At 39.3% G+C, this 13,441-nt stretch overlaps 1 protein-coding gene across 1 annotated transcript; it reads left to right on the top strand.

Annotated features, from left to right (window-relative positions):
- The first annotated feature begins 1,479 nt into the window (after nt 1-1,479).
- Nucleotides 1,480-10,681, top strand: LOC118424191 (complement component C1q receptor-like). Its single transcript, XM_035832727.1, has 11 exons — nt 1,480-1,550; nt 1,780-1,994; nt 2,551-2,737; nt 3,560-3,676; nt 4,023-4,142; nt 6,716-6,829; nt 8,123-8,251; nt 8,632-8,754; nt 9,399-9,518; nt 10,274-10,492; nt 10,662-10,681. The coding sequence occupies exons 1-11, from the start codon at nt 1,502-1,504 to the stop codon at nt 10,679-10,681; spliced, it is 1,413 nt and encodes a 470-aa protein (XP_035688620.1). The 5' UTR covers nt 1,480-1,501.
- The last annotated feature ends 2,760 nt before the right edge of the window (nt 10,682-13,441 follow it).

Here is a 13,441-nt window from a genome sequence, read left to right as displayed (position 1 = left end):
ATAACTAATTTCTAAGTAATCTATGACAAAAATGTTGATGGGGTCCTATGGTCATATGTCCAATGCACCTCTGTACCAAATTTCAGGCCATTAGGTTGTAATACCAGGGCACAGGGTCCCAAAATATACATAATTGGTCTAAAAATGACCAAAAACCCCAAATATCATAAATTCTAAGGCCTCTATGAAGAAAGTGAAAAAAACACCTGGGGGTATTTGCTATTTCTACCACCCTGCCAAATTTCAGCTCATTTGGCCCAGAAATGAAAAAGTTGAATCAACTTGAAGATTTTGACAGGAGGAGAAGAAACTCAGCAAAAACAATATATTGCAATCCCATACTATGTATGGATTGCAATATAATAACGGAAAGGCAGGGAGGTGATCCGGGAGAGAGACTGGGAGAAGGAAATGGAGCCTCTGGGAATAGAAGCAACATGGAATTTTTGTCCATTTGCACTATGAAACAAGTCTCAAAAAGTCTTACATCCTCTAAGTAAATCCCAAACGTGGGCCGGATAGACTGTACCCCAACAGCGAAGCCTTAAATGCCAGCAAGAGAAAGATGAAGGCATGGGCAAAAAAAGAATTGGGGAAAATTATCACATCCCCACACCCCATGCACGTCCATGCACGTTAAATAACCCCCGGACGGGAGACCTGGCGCATCGTTATGACGTAAAACTACTTAATTATAACGTCGCATTGTAATGCTATTGGCTACAACTGTTAAAAAGGGAATAGGTATAAAACAAAGGTTAAACTGAAAAGAGTGCATTATTCATAATAAAGTATAACATAAATGTTTCCCATGACAACCAAATTAACGCCAAAATAACGTAAGAATGTCCTCCATCTTAAATTATCAATCTTTTGGTAGTCCTCGCACACGTCGTCGGCAGTTTTACGAATTTCAATATGGCAGCACCCCTGTCTAGTTAGGGTTAAGACCACCCTGTGTGTTTGACGGGATTTCCTCTTCATAAACTGGGAATACTGCAAGTGCATTTAAGTTCGTGGGGATTTAAGTTCGCGGTAGCGGAAAAATACTTTTCGCGGTTGTTTTAATTTCGCGGTAGCACCATGTACTGTAGTACTTAATGCACTGGAAGAATGTTCGCGGTGGTTTTGAATTCGCGGTGAAATGACCAACGCGAAAACCGCCAACATAAATCCACCGCGAATTTACAATGATAGTTTGGAGTCGCTGATTCCTACCAGCTCTAGTTTGTAGTTCCTCTGTGTGTGCGGTTTACCAAGAGTATGTGGGAAAAGACTAAATTCGCAAAGCATAACATATGGTTCGTTTCCAAATCATAAATTTACTTCTAAGACGGTTATATTCACTTGTTTCAAATATTGATTCTGTATCAATGTAAGATAAGTGCACGACCTATTATCTCTATTGAATTTTGCTGATTGAATATAATTTCAATTGCTGAAAGTCTTGTTTCGTAACTTTTTGTTGCAGAGCGTGTGTTCAACACAATCTAAAAAAAGCATGACGTATATTACCTGGATGACGTTGGCACTACTTTTAGTTGGACTGGGTAAGTACCATTTTCTGTACTGTTTTAAGACAGGTTATTAAAAGAAATGACTTATGTGTAATAGCCCTGCTAAAGTATTATCTTGCTCTATAAAGTAAAAAAAAATATACCGTCTTTATTTTCATATGTATTTTCCATGTTAGGCAGGTCCAGGCACCTTTCAGATAAACATGAAACAATGTTTGTTTTTCATATCATTGTGATGATTATTCCAATTATTCTTCTCCAGTCCATTCAGGCAATCAGCATAGGGAACTGGACGGTTACCGTTACCAGATGTTCACAACCTACCTTAACTACGACCAGGCGCAGGCGACTTGTGTATCAAATGGTGGACATCTGGCCCACATTAAAAGTTCCCGTCAGCAGAGTGTTCTCGCAAATATGGCAACGCTAACGGCAGGTTGGGGTTCCGATTACTGGATTGGCCTCACGGATAGACAGGTATCAGTACATACCCTTTAACATTGTTTAAACATACAGTACTGCAGTTTAAGAAAGGACATTTGATATTGTGTTTTGTGGGCGTTGTCAGAATATTTTCTTTTAATGTACACTCATGATAAGCCGATCCCGGCTACATGCAGATGATTCATATGAACTATAATTAATAATAAGATATTGATTAATGTCATTTGATTGTTATAATAGAAGCAACTTTAGGAAGCTGTCGCAAACAACGTTAAACAAGCTAAAAAGAAAATATTAACCATACCCATATTAGGTTCTGTTGTATACGAGTCAACAGTCGCTTTTGTGTTGTGACATGTTGGTTTTATCAAGACTAAATGGGGAATTTAATATCTATCTATCTATCTATCTATCTATCTATCTATCTACGTATCTCTCTCTCTCTTTATATATATATATATATATATATATATATATATATATATATATATATATATATATAGAGAGAGAGAGAGAGAGAGAGAGAGAGAGAGAGAGAGAGAGAGATGGATATAGATATATAGGTTAGTTTTGATGTTATATATTTCAGTCGGAGGGAATTTGGCGCTGGACTGATGGAACAGGACTTATCTACAGAAACTGGGCAGAGGGAGAACCAACCAATGGCAATGCTGTCGATGGGGAGCAGGACTGTGTGGCGTTGTGGGGAGACTACGGCTATACACATTGGGACGATCGGCAATGTGGTCATTGGCTTTACTTCATCTGCCAAACAGGTACAGTTAATCTTATACATTGACAGTGTTTATGACACCGATAACGACAAATATAGAATCTATCATACAATATTCAATCACAGTACTTCTCAACTAGTAAAGAGTGTACCAAGCGCATAACGCCAGAACGGCTTACGCGAAAGCACACAAATTTGGCGAATTACCCTAAAATTAAAATGGCAACAATTTCACATAGTTGGACAATTTTTATTTTATTTTGCGGGAACCGTGTTTTGACAGTATTTTTTCTATGTAAAATTCTAATTTTGGTTATAACAGTTTGTTCTTAACGTTTATTTGCTATATTATTTTTATTTTCTTACACTAATGATATCTTATCTGGAATATCTTTGTTTTTATATGTTGAATTCTAAACTAAATCTTTACATATGATGTCTTCGTCATCCAAAAAAAAAGTAACCATATGATAAGTCTTTTAGGAGTTACAGGGGTTAGAAGGCCCACCCATCTCCTTTAAGATTGACCAAAAAAGCCCGGTCTTGATAGGGTTCATGTTTCGCCGTAATCACAAGGAATTGACACCGTTTTTTTTGCGAGCTGCGTTCCCCAGATTTAATACTTATGCTCAAAATACTGTAATCGGAATGATAAACGACGTCTAATTCATTTACCCGAAAGTAGGAGTCAGCTAGGGGCTAGAAAACGATGTCTTTTTAGTTCAAAAGGCCCAATAGTAACTTCCTTTAGCAGCTAACGTTTTGATTCTATAAACTACATGCTACATGCCGTATATTATCATATATTCTTTCCACAACCACATAAAGATTTTGCTTCAATGTATTTGGAATCTGTCCCGCTTAGATATCAACGAATGCCACAGAAGTAACGGAGGCTGCAGCCACAACTGTGTAAACACTGACGGGAGTTACCGCTGTACCTGTCGGGATGGATACCAGCAATCTGGATCAAGCTGCATCGGTTTGCTAATCTTGGAAGTCTAAATGATCATATTTTATTGTGTTAATTCTTTAACAGTGTATCATGTTGGACGTTGATATTGAAACATGACAGTTTATTTATAAAAAGACACGTTTTAAAATACTTTTTTCGAATATATTCGACAGTTTTCTGCATCGTCTTTTGCTAATACCTTTTGACGAATTAATTTTGAAACATCATATTGGGTCTGTGCGCTGGTCCAAAATACTTTCAGAATAAAAAGAAAATGATTGCTATTTAGCTATAGAGAAGTATCAAGTACTGGAGAAATTTTAGTTTTATAATTTTAATTTTACTAAAATGTTCTTTGCCAAATTGTTTCTAGACAAGAACGAGTGTTCCAATAACAACGGCGGCTGTGACCAGATCTGTCACAACACAGCAGGTGGCTACCACTGTTCCTGTAATGCCGGGTACCAGCTGTCAGGGTCATCGCAATGTGATGGTGGGTACCGAATGTGTTGGTCTTTTCTCAATGTTAGCTGGCTTCTTTTAGCTGTCAATCATCTCTTAGAATGCTAATGACAGGGCAGAATCCAGATCTTGCCCTGTCAACACCCAAAAGAGAGGTACATGTTGTTCAGGGCATGTGAAGAAACTAATACATGGTATTGGAGTTTTCTTTTACACAACCAGTAAAGTTACGTTTTTATGCTTATCAAACATATTCTACAGAATTCAAGACTTGAGTGCTGCTAGTTTTTCACCGCTATATTTACCGATGTAAATGACACTTTAATTTTTTTTCGGAGAACCCATTTCTAAACGTAACGTTATACTGTACACGTGTTTATAGAAAACCAACCTGATGAAATTATACTGACAGTGTGTCCGAAAGGATAATTGTGTTGGAAAAAGTAAAATATCATCATCATCATCATCATCGGTCGACGTGATCACACATATTCGCACATGTTTACATACGACGGGGTTATACCGCCTCTTACGGGTGGCTAATTACAAGACGGGGATGTGCCAGGTCTCCCGTCCGGGTGAATGATGTAATTCACCATGTGGCTGATATGAGACATAGCTTCGCCAGGCCTCCATCATGTGATCATGATTTGAAGTGAATCATCAGCTCCCGACAGAAGGACTTGCACCAACACACACATCGCACTTGTGGGGGTTCTTTAACGTGCATAGGGTATGGCTCTCCCCATTTACGGGACCTCCATTTAACGTGCTATCCGAGGGATGGCCCTAGCCGAAGCTAGGTACTCATTTTCACCTGAGTAAAGTGATGAAAGCCGTATAAAGTGCCTTTCCCAATGGCACAAGATCGGTAACACGGCAGCCGGATTCGAACCCGCAACCTGTCGGTCACGGGCCGAACACGGCCCCACTGCACTACGCGGTCCCTCAAATAAAATATAAGAACTTTTTATATAATGAGGCAGTTAAATATAGGAACTTTTGATATAACGAGGCGATTAATGCGAGTACGGTACAGATGTTAAATTCAACAGTTGAAAAACATCTATTTATATTTTCTACTTTAGTACCAACATATTGAAAAGCTTTAGACACTGCCATTTAAGCCCCGGTCACAAGAATCGTACGACGTCCTTGCGATGGCATATTCCGGATATCGCACGATAATCGCAGTGAATCGCAGCTAAATCGTAATCAAAATCAGCCATCGCAGAGCATCGGATGATGTTCAAACTGTTTCCAGCGCCGTACGATTTTCCCACTAGTGCCTCTTCTGAATAGCCGCCTGACCGCTTTTGTGCTTCTTTAACCAATTAAATGTGAACCTAGCTGTTGAATACTTTCCTATATGCCTTTTACTAAAAAAACAAATCAAAAGAAACCATAACAAAATGAGTCTTACAAACATAGATTCAAATCAGGTACTAGCATGGTTATATCGGCCTACTTGCCGTCTTTACGAGTCAGGCTTTTTCGAAAATCATATTTTGCTCTTTTTTTTTGATGATATGCTATCAAGAAAAAATACCATCAGACAAAAATCATATCATAAACATTACATCATAAGCCTGCCTTTCTGTTCAAGTTTCCCCGTGGTTACGGTTATGGTAAACTGACCCGAAACAGGCGAGTGCTGAGATCTGATCTAATTATGAACACACGAGTATGTAGCTAGCTATCAAACAAATGCATGCATCACCTGTGCGTGATACTGAATCTGCCACGTGGATAATATTGCCTTGAACACAGGCTCTTCTACGGACTCTTGTTCTCGGGTTGCTACAGTGAACAGTTGCAATTGATATAGTTTCTTTTTTCGTCAACAACGACAATATCAAGGGAAACTGAAACCATGACCACATGCTAAGAATTTATGAATCTTTAACTTCATCAGTAGAAAAAATGGCCGTAATGAAGTCTGATATTGGGGCAATAAAAATCGTACGACGGTGGAGAAATTTTGAACATGTTCAAAATCTATTTCAGCTCTATTTTCGTCATAGGATTTACTATGATTCACCTGCGATTGACGCAGGTACGCTCTTATGACCTCATCGTACGATGCACTACGATCCTTGTGACCACAACTTTATATATTTAAACCATTGCTTCCGATTCTTCCCCGACTTACGACGTACTGTACGATTCTTGTGACCGGGGCTTAAGGGAAAAATGACTGCATGGATAAATATACGTAATATGATAGTATATTAGTGAAAAAAATTTAAATTTTTTTCCAACACAACAGAAAGACCCACCATAAATTTACTGTCGAGTACTCCGGCCTTCTTCAGATGATTTGCTTCACTGATGTTCTGTTGTGTTGGAACAAAGTTTAACTTTTTCACCATGGAAATTACCAACACAGATGGGCTTTCATTCAGATATGATAGTATATTCTTAGACTTTTCTGTCGCTTGAGTGGCTCAGAAACCAAAAATGAGGTATGAATAAATTTTGATGTACGATTTCAGGTCATTATAAGATCCCAGTTCCATGTAAACGTCTATATTTTTTTACTTGAAATGGTGATATCTATGTTATATTATATTTTTTCTCATGAAAAATATACTTTCATTGCAGACATTGATGAATGTACCAGCAATCCATGCCTTAACGGCGGGACCTGTCAAGACCTGAGTGAGGGATACAGGTGTGACTGTCAGCCAGGATGGACAGGTGGCAACTGTGAAATAGGTGCTTCGCTCTTCATATTTCTGTGTTTTAAGTGTCCGTATATGCGTTTGTTGTTTGGGGATCCTCCGTTGTATAGTTGTCATTAGACTAATCTCTTGCGAATTTCTTATGAGTGGACTAATTTCGAGTATGGCTACGGAGGTACAAAAGAGGTTAAGCATACCAGAAAGCTGTGACAGACCACTCTATATCAATTTTAAAATCAATGCTCATGAAAATCATATCCAGTCGCTTGAGGAGATGCTACTTTAAGTATCTTATTATCTACATGGATAACCGTGACGAAAGGTTTGGAATTTTTGCCATTATATTTGATGATATTGTTATTGGGTGGGACGACAATTCTCTCTTGGCAGCCAGAGGCTAAATTGCGACGAGCTTACAATAGACGGCGATGAATTGGAAGTGTCTGCATGGAGCGAGCTGTCTTTCGACGCCACTCAATACGAGTAATTATTCAAAGTGCGAACATAGGACTGTAGGCTTGAACCACTCACGCCGGGAAGGACTATTTTTAATAAGTGCGGTGGGTTCTTTAACGTGCTCGACGTGTATCTCTCCTCAAACACGAGGCCTGCAGTTAACGTCCAAGCCGAGGGACGATCCTAACAGAAGCTAGATACTCATTTTCACCTGAGTAAAGAGAGGAAAGCCGTGTTAAGTGCCTTCCCAAGGGTACATCAACGGGTTTGAACCCGTTACCTCCGGGGCCTGGTTTAAACACCTTGCCGATCGCGCAGGACGATGCCAAACGGTGTAACATCAGGAATAAAAGAAAACGATATTGCGTGACGTCCTGGGCGGATCCTCGGCCTTGCGGCACTACAAAGAGACGCCCGCCCGCTATAAAGGCCGCCATTACGCTTTATCAGAAAATTTATTATACGCAATGAAAATCTATTCCTGCCCTCTCTCTTATTACTCTAACGACTTTAATTATGTGTGCAAAGCCTGCTACTAGCATCTAGATGTTTCTATAGGGAACGTTAGCTTGGTCAATGCTTTGGGTTATAATGTTACTAGCCTGTATTGAAACAAGTTCAGTTTATTCTGTATTTTTTAACGTTCACATGATTTGTTACATGTAATCGAATATGCTTACATTAAGTTTATAACTTCACAATTTTGTTTGTTTTATCTGTAACAGTTGTGCTGACTTGCCAACCAACCACTCAGACTACCCGGTCGTAGCTCGTTCCGACTTAACTTAATAGCACGAAATACCCAAGCAAATAAATTAAACGTATTAATGGACGAATGACGCATCTAAAGCCTCTTCTGTATCGTTAACAGATATAGATGAGTGCCTGACTAACGGAGGACGAGGTCCATGTGATCAGACCTGTACAAACCTGTTCGGAAGCTACCGCTGCTCCTGCACAGTGGAGTACCAACTTGATGCAGACAGTGTCTCCTGTAGTGGTAGGGACGACTCAGATAGTGTACAAAATAAATGAATCTACCATATAATGCAGCAAGGGCTTCGTTGATATGATACTTTTATTGTATAGAGTTTTTTTTTAAATCTTTGCTGTTTAGTTAGTAGAGCTTAAATATCCTATAGTCATCTTTTTTTGTAGTTTATATTTGACCATACAAGAGTCACTGAACTTTTCATTGTGTCAATAAAACTTGATTTTGATGTTCTATTATACTACAAATCATGTAAGCAGTGCATTTGCTCTACTACTTTACATTGTACGATTCCCAATTATGAGCAAACGGATGCCATCCATAGAGTCAAATCTACTGAGCTTAATTTATATATGCCGAAAGGAATACTCCTAATTTTTTTTTTTCAGATTTAGACGAATGTGACCAAAATCTCCATGACTGTCATCAAAGATGTCTGAACACCTACGGCGGGTTCTCTTGTGCATGTGTCGAAGGGTTCACGCTTAACGACGATGGAAAGTCTTGTTCGGGTAGATGATTTTATGTTGATGAAATGGAAAATTCTAATAATGTGATTAAGATGCCACAATTAGTTTTTCGTATAACATATTGGATAATCGAATCAAATCTCATGTTTATGTGTAAAAGTGCAACATTCTCGAGTTGGTATTTAATTCAAGAAATAATTACTAGTTTCCCTCATAAAATAATACATACTACATGAATACGCAAACATCATGAAAATTTAGAAAAGTGTGCATAAAAATGACAGTGATTGGCATCGATGTTACTTGATGGAGACGTATGAATGTTGCTTAAAGAAGACTGTGATTGGCAAGTGCCATTTGATGATGATCTGGAAATTGAATACCGTATTCGAAAACATGTAACCCTCGACTCAAATATACATATATGGATGGTTGACATTCTATGTTTCTTAATGTAAAAGTTTAGATAAAGTTGTAAAGTTCTAAAAGTTTAGATAAGAATGCGTGCTAATTTGACTATCTGCTAACATAAGTAACAATACTGCTTTAGTAAATACTTCATCATTGTGTGATATTAATTGCAAACAAAAAGACCAGTTAAACCTAATTACTGTTATATGTCTCACTACTCTAGCACCAACATATTTTGATAACAACGCAAATTTTGATATTCTGTGTGCCTTTAGTGTTGGATACAGACGACTGCTTCCCCGGGGCCTGTGAGAACGGCGGCACATGTGTCGAAGGCAATGGTGCCTTTTCCTGTAATTGCCCACCAGGATTCAAAGGCGAGAGGTGCCAAACAGGTAGGCTCAGTATCGCGTAGGGAAACATCAGTAGGTTCAATATGAAATGGCAAATTTCCTTATGATACAAAGACAAGAATGCGTACAAAACATTAAGAGAAATTCATTAATTTTCGAATGCCAGACGGTATGCACTTTGTCAACGAAGGTTAGACATCCTTATCAGCCAAATAGCAGATACTCAGTCTAATTAACATGATTTTGGAAAAGTTCTTAAAATTATATTTAGCTACTTGTGTATCGGCTATCTGGCGACACACGTTCATTTTTCTATATCAAATATACTGGTCCTGATCTTATTCTTTGACATACTATTGAATATTTTCTAACGTTAGAAATTACAATATATTTACAATTTGTAAAAAAAATGCCCCTGCAATTCCAAACTTACTCGTTAGGGGGTCCAAACTCACGTCACTTCTTCCCAATCGCAAGAGCTACTTAAACCCTGATTCGTAATCAAAGCTTGTTAAGAAAACGAGATACCAAATAAAAAGTAGTATCGCTGCAATACCAAGGGTAACCGCTAGGCGGCCAGAAAGCTAATTATTTACAGCTTGCTACAAACTAGGTATGAAAGCAAGTCATGTTTTTGACAGACAGAGGTACAAACACAGACACCCAAACGCAAGTAAAAATATTATTGGAGGTAACAACATAGTGCACAATTTAAAAGAAGTATCCAAGCCCAAAATATTCGTGTTTTGACAGCGTTATGATCGCAAAACTAACGTTCTCACATATCTTCAACGTAGAGCCCTGCAGCGAAGCGTTCGACCCTCCCCTAAACGGTGGAAAAGCCTGCTCGGTGACAGATCACGCGACAGTGGCCATGTACTGTACAGTCTACTGTAGGAACAACACGGAGTTTGCCATAGCACCCGCCCAGGCGTACACGTGCAGGGCCGATGGAAGCTGGTTTGCTGACTCTAATCTCGTGGTGGGCCAGAGTAGTCCTTGGCCGGACTGTACAGGTGAGTCTAGTTTGATGAAAGAAGATACCTTGTTAAGGCTAACTTCACATTACCAAACCTGGGCCCGGCCGGGCTGTTTGTGGAAACGAAAAATAGAAAATGTATGTACGTAGAAATATACACATAAAATGTGTTTCGTTCTAAATTGAATGCTTCATGCCCATTCCAGGAAATAACTTGTGGGTATAAGAAAAACAACACGTGCCTACCGATTTTTATATCCATTGTTTCGTTGTACATATTTTAGTAACTTGATGCTGCTTACACATCAAAAGGCAAAAAAAGGAGTCGTTATCCAGACAATAGAATGGACTTTTTCTTGTAGTTTATTTTTCTTCTTTAGCATTAATAATATATGTTGGATCTGATTATTTTGTGATATAATTACATTTATCGTGCAGTAGACCAAATAAGCCATTGAGTCATGGGTAAGAGCGATCGGTGGTATTGGGTAAAACAATGTATTTTTATGGCTAAAATGGCTATGGACAAGGCAAGGCACCATCATTATTTTACATTTGAATCTGTTACTTTAATCATCATCATCATCATCGCGGGCTACTTGCCCGGACCAGGTCCACTCTCTACTTCCAAAGGTCTCTGTCCCCCATAGCGTTCTCTAAGTCCTCAACCCGCATCCCCACATCACGAGCAAGCTGGTCTATGTATGTTAGTCGAGGTCACCCAGCATGTGTATACTCGTGTTTTGGCTTCCACAGTATGAGTTCACTAGCAAGCTCTGCTTTTTTCCTAAAAGAATGGCCGGCGAATCTGGTCCTAGGCTCCCTGATGATAGTTGATATGGCGGAAATATTTCCATACAACTGTTCTTTGGTAGGATGTTGTTTCCATAACTTGTTAAACACGGCCCTCAGCATACACGTGTAAGTATTGGTACCATCAAGCTTGTTTTCTGGCTTTCTAAATATTGCCCAAGCTGGTAAGCCATACAACAGTATAGATTCAACTATCGCTCTGAAAAAAAATCCCTTTTCAGATTGTCTGGTAGTGAATAATTCCATATAGGACTTAGGTCGTGAAGAGCACTCCAGGCTTTGGCACTGCGAATCAAAATATCACTTTCAGTTGACGAGATGTCACTTTCCATTCAAGAACCTTTTGACCTTTTTCACAGGAGCTCCATTCAGGACATCAATCTTGCCAATTTGATTAAAAACAGATGAACTCAGTTTTCTTAGCGTTAACATAGAGACCAATCCCAGGCGTTGCCTCTTCCTGTGCATGTAATAGTTTTTCAGCATGTGCAATTTTGTCGGCAAGTAATGCCAAGTCATCTGCATAATCAGCATCTGTGATCTTCTTAGCTGGATATCTGCTGCTTCTGGCTTTCTGTAAGGTGAAGCCAAAGTTCTTGTGTGTGTCCACAGAGGTAGGTAGAACCTAATCAAGGGCAAGAATGAAAAGAAATGGGGCTAGAGTATCCCCCTGTAAGACCCCTGCATGGATATGAAAAAAGTCTGTGTCACCATCGGAAGATCGCACCATAGAAGTGGTATTCTTATACAACATCATTACTGCATTCACAGTTTCTCCAGGGATTCCTTAAGCTTCTAGAATTTCGACTAACTTCCCTCTGTGAAGAGAGTCAAATTCTTTCGAGAAGTCTACGAACAGCATGACTGCTACTAAGTTCTTCGCTTTCACCCCTTCAATGATCCTTCCCACTGTTAAGATCTGCCCTAGTGTTGATCTGTTTCAGGTTGGATTCTATTGCGTAATATTGCATTGTAGACTTTAGCAGCAATAGGCATGAGAGTACCTCCCTGTAGTTTTCTGTGAGTGACAGATCTTCTTTCTTCGGAAAAGGTAAGATGCACCCTTTTGTCTAAACCTGGATTGAACTTCGCATGTACACGCCACTACACCATTGCAGCAGGATATCATTAAAACTTCCTGTTTTCCAGACTTCAGACTAAAGCACATCATCTAGACCAGCTGCCTTTCTGTTCTTTAGCTTTTTCATGACTGGTTCCAGCTCATCTTTACTGTATAGGCCTTATTAAGGGAAGTTCATTCTCAATGATTCTCTGCATTGGTATATACCTGATGATAACTTCTTCAGTTTTACGCCTTGCACGCCTAGCCTATATTTGCTAATGTTTGCTTTCGTAGACGATCTGTTTCTTTGTTTTGCCACCCTTTTAAAGCATTCTCTCTTTTCAGCCACAGTTTCATTCTCCTAGGGGTTCTTTCCCTTTCTCATGGGTTTCAGAGGTATACATCGCTTAGCTGCATGTCTGTGCGCTGACACATCTTGAAGGTGCTCAAAACGATTTTGCAGAGTGATGGTGAATTGTTTTCTAATGTCTGCATTGCACGAAAGCTGCTTCCAATCATATGGAGATTTCTTTGAACTCTTCTTTTTGTTTCTGCGAAGACTACGCTGGAAACTGCTCGACACAATACGATAATCAGAAGGTACATCTTCGAAGGAACTGTAGGCTTCGCAATTATGAGCACTATTAATCCATTTTTTTGTTAACAACAATGAAGTCAAGTTGCGCCTTCACCACATTGGATAGGTGTGTGACCCCATTTGGATATGTGTGACCAGAGTTTTCCTTTCCTCTTTTGAAACCATGTATTGAGACAGTAAAGCCCATTTTCAGTCAGAAAGTGTTCCAAATGAATGCCATTCCTATTGGATTCTTCATTAAATTTTAAGGTAAATTTTTTTATGTCGACTTGGCCCAAGTTGGGCATTCATGTCACCAATTATCTGAACATTGTGCTTCGGAATGGAGCGGCTCAGAGAGGACAGCTCTTCATACAAGACGGTTACCTCCCTTTCAACGGATACATTTGTAGGGTTATAGCATGATGTTACAGAGGTTAGCGGGTTCCCGTTAAAAGGGGCAGTCACTATCCGAGGGGAGATGTTCTCTATGCTGATCAGCGTTGAGAGTGTATAGGGGCTAAAAAGCATTC

Source organism: Branchiostoma floridae, chromosome 10 (assembly GCF_000003815.2).
Source record: "Branchiostoma floridae strain S238N-H82 chromosome 10, Bfl_VNyyK, whole genome shotgun sequence".
NCBI classification, from domain to species: domain Eukaryota; kingdom Metazoa; phylum Chordata; class Leptocardii; order Amphioxiformes; family Branchiostomatidae; genus Branchiostoma; species Branchiostoma floridae.
Note: the sequence above shows the minus strand (reverse complement) of the source record. Positions and strands in the feature narration are given on the sequence as shown.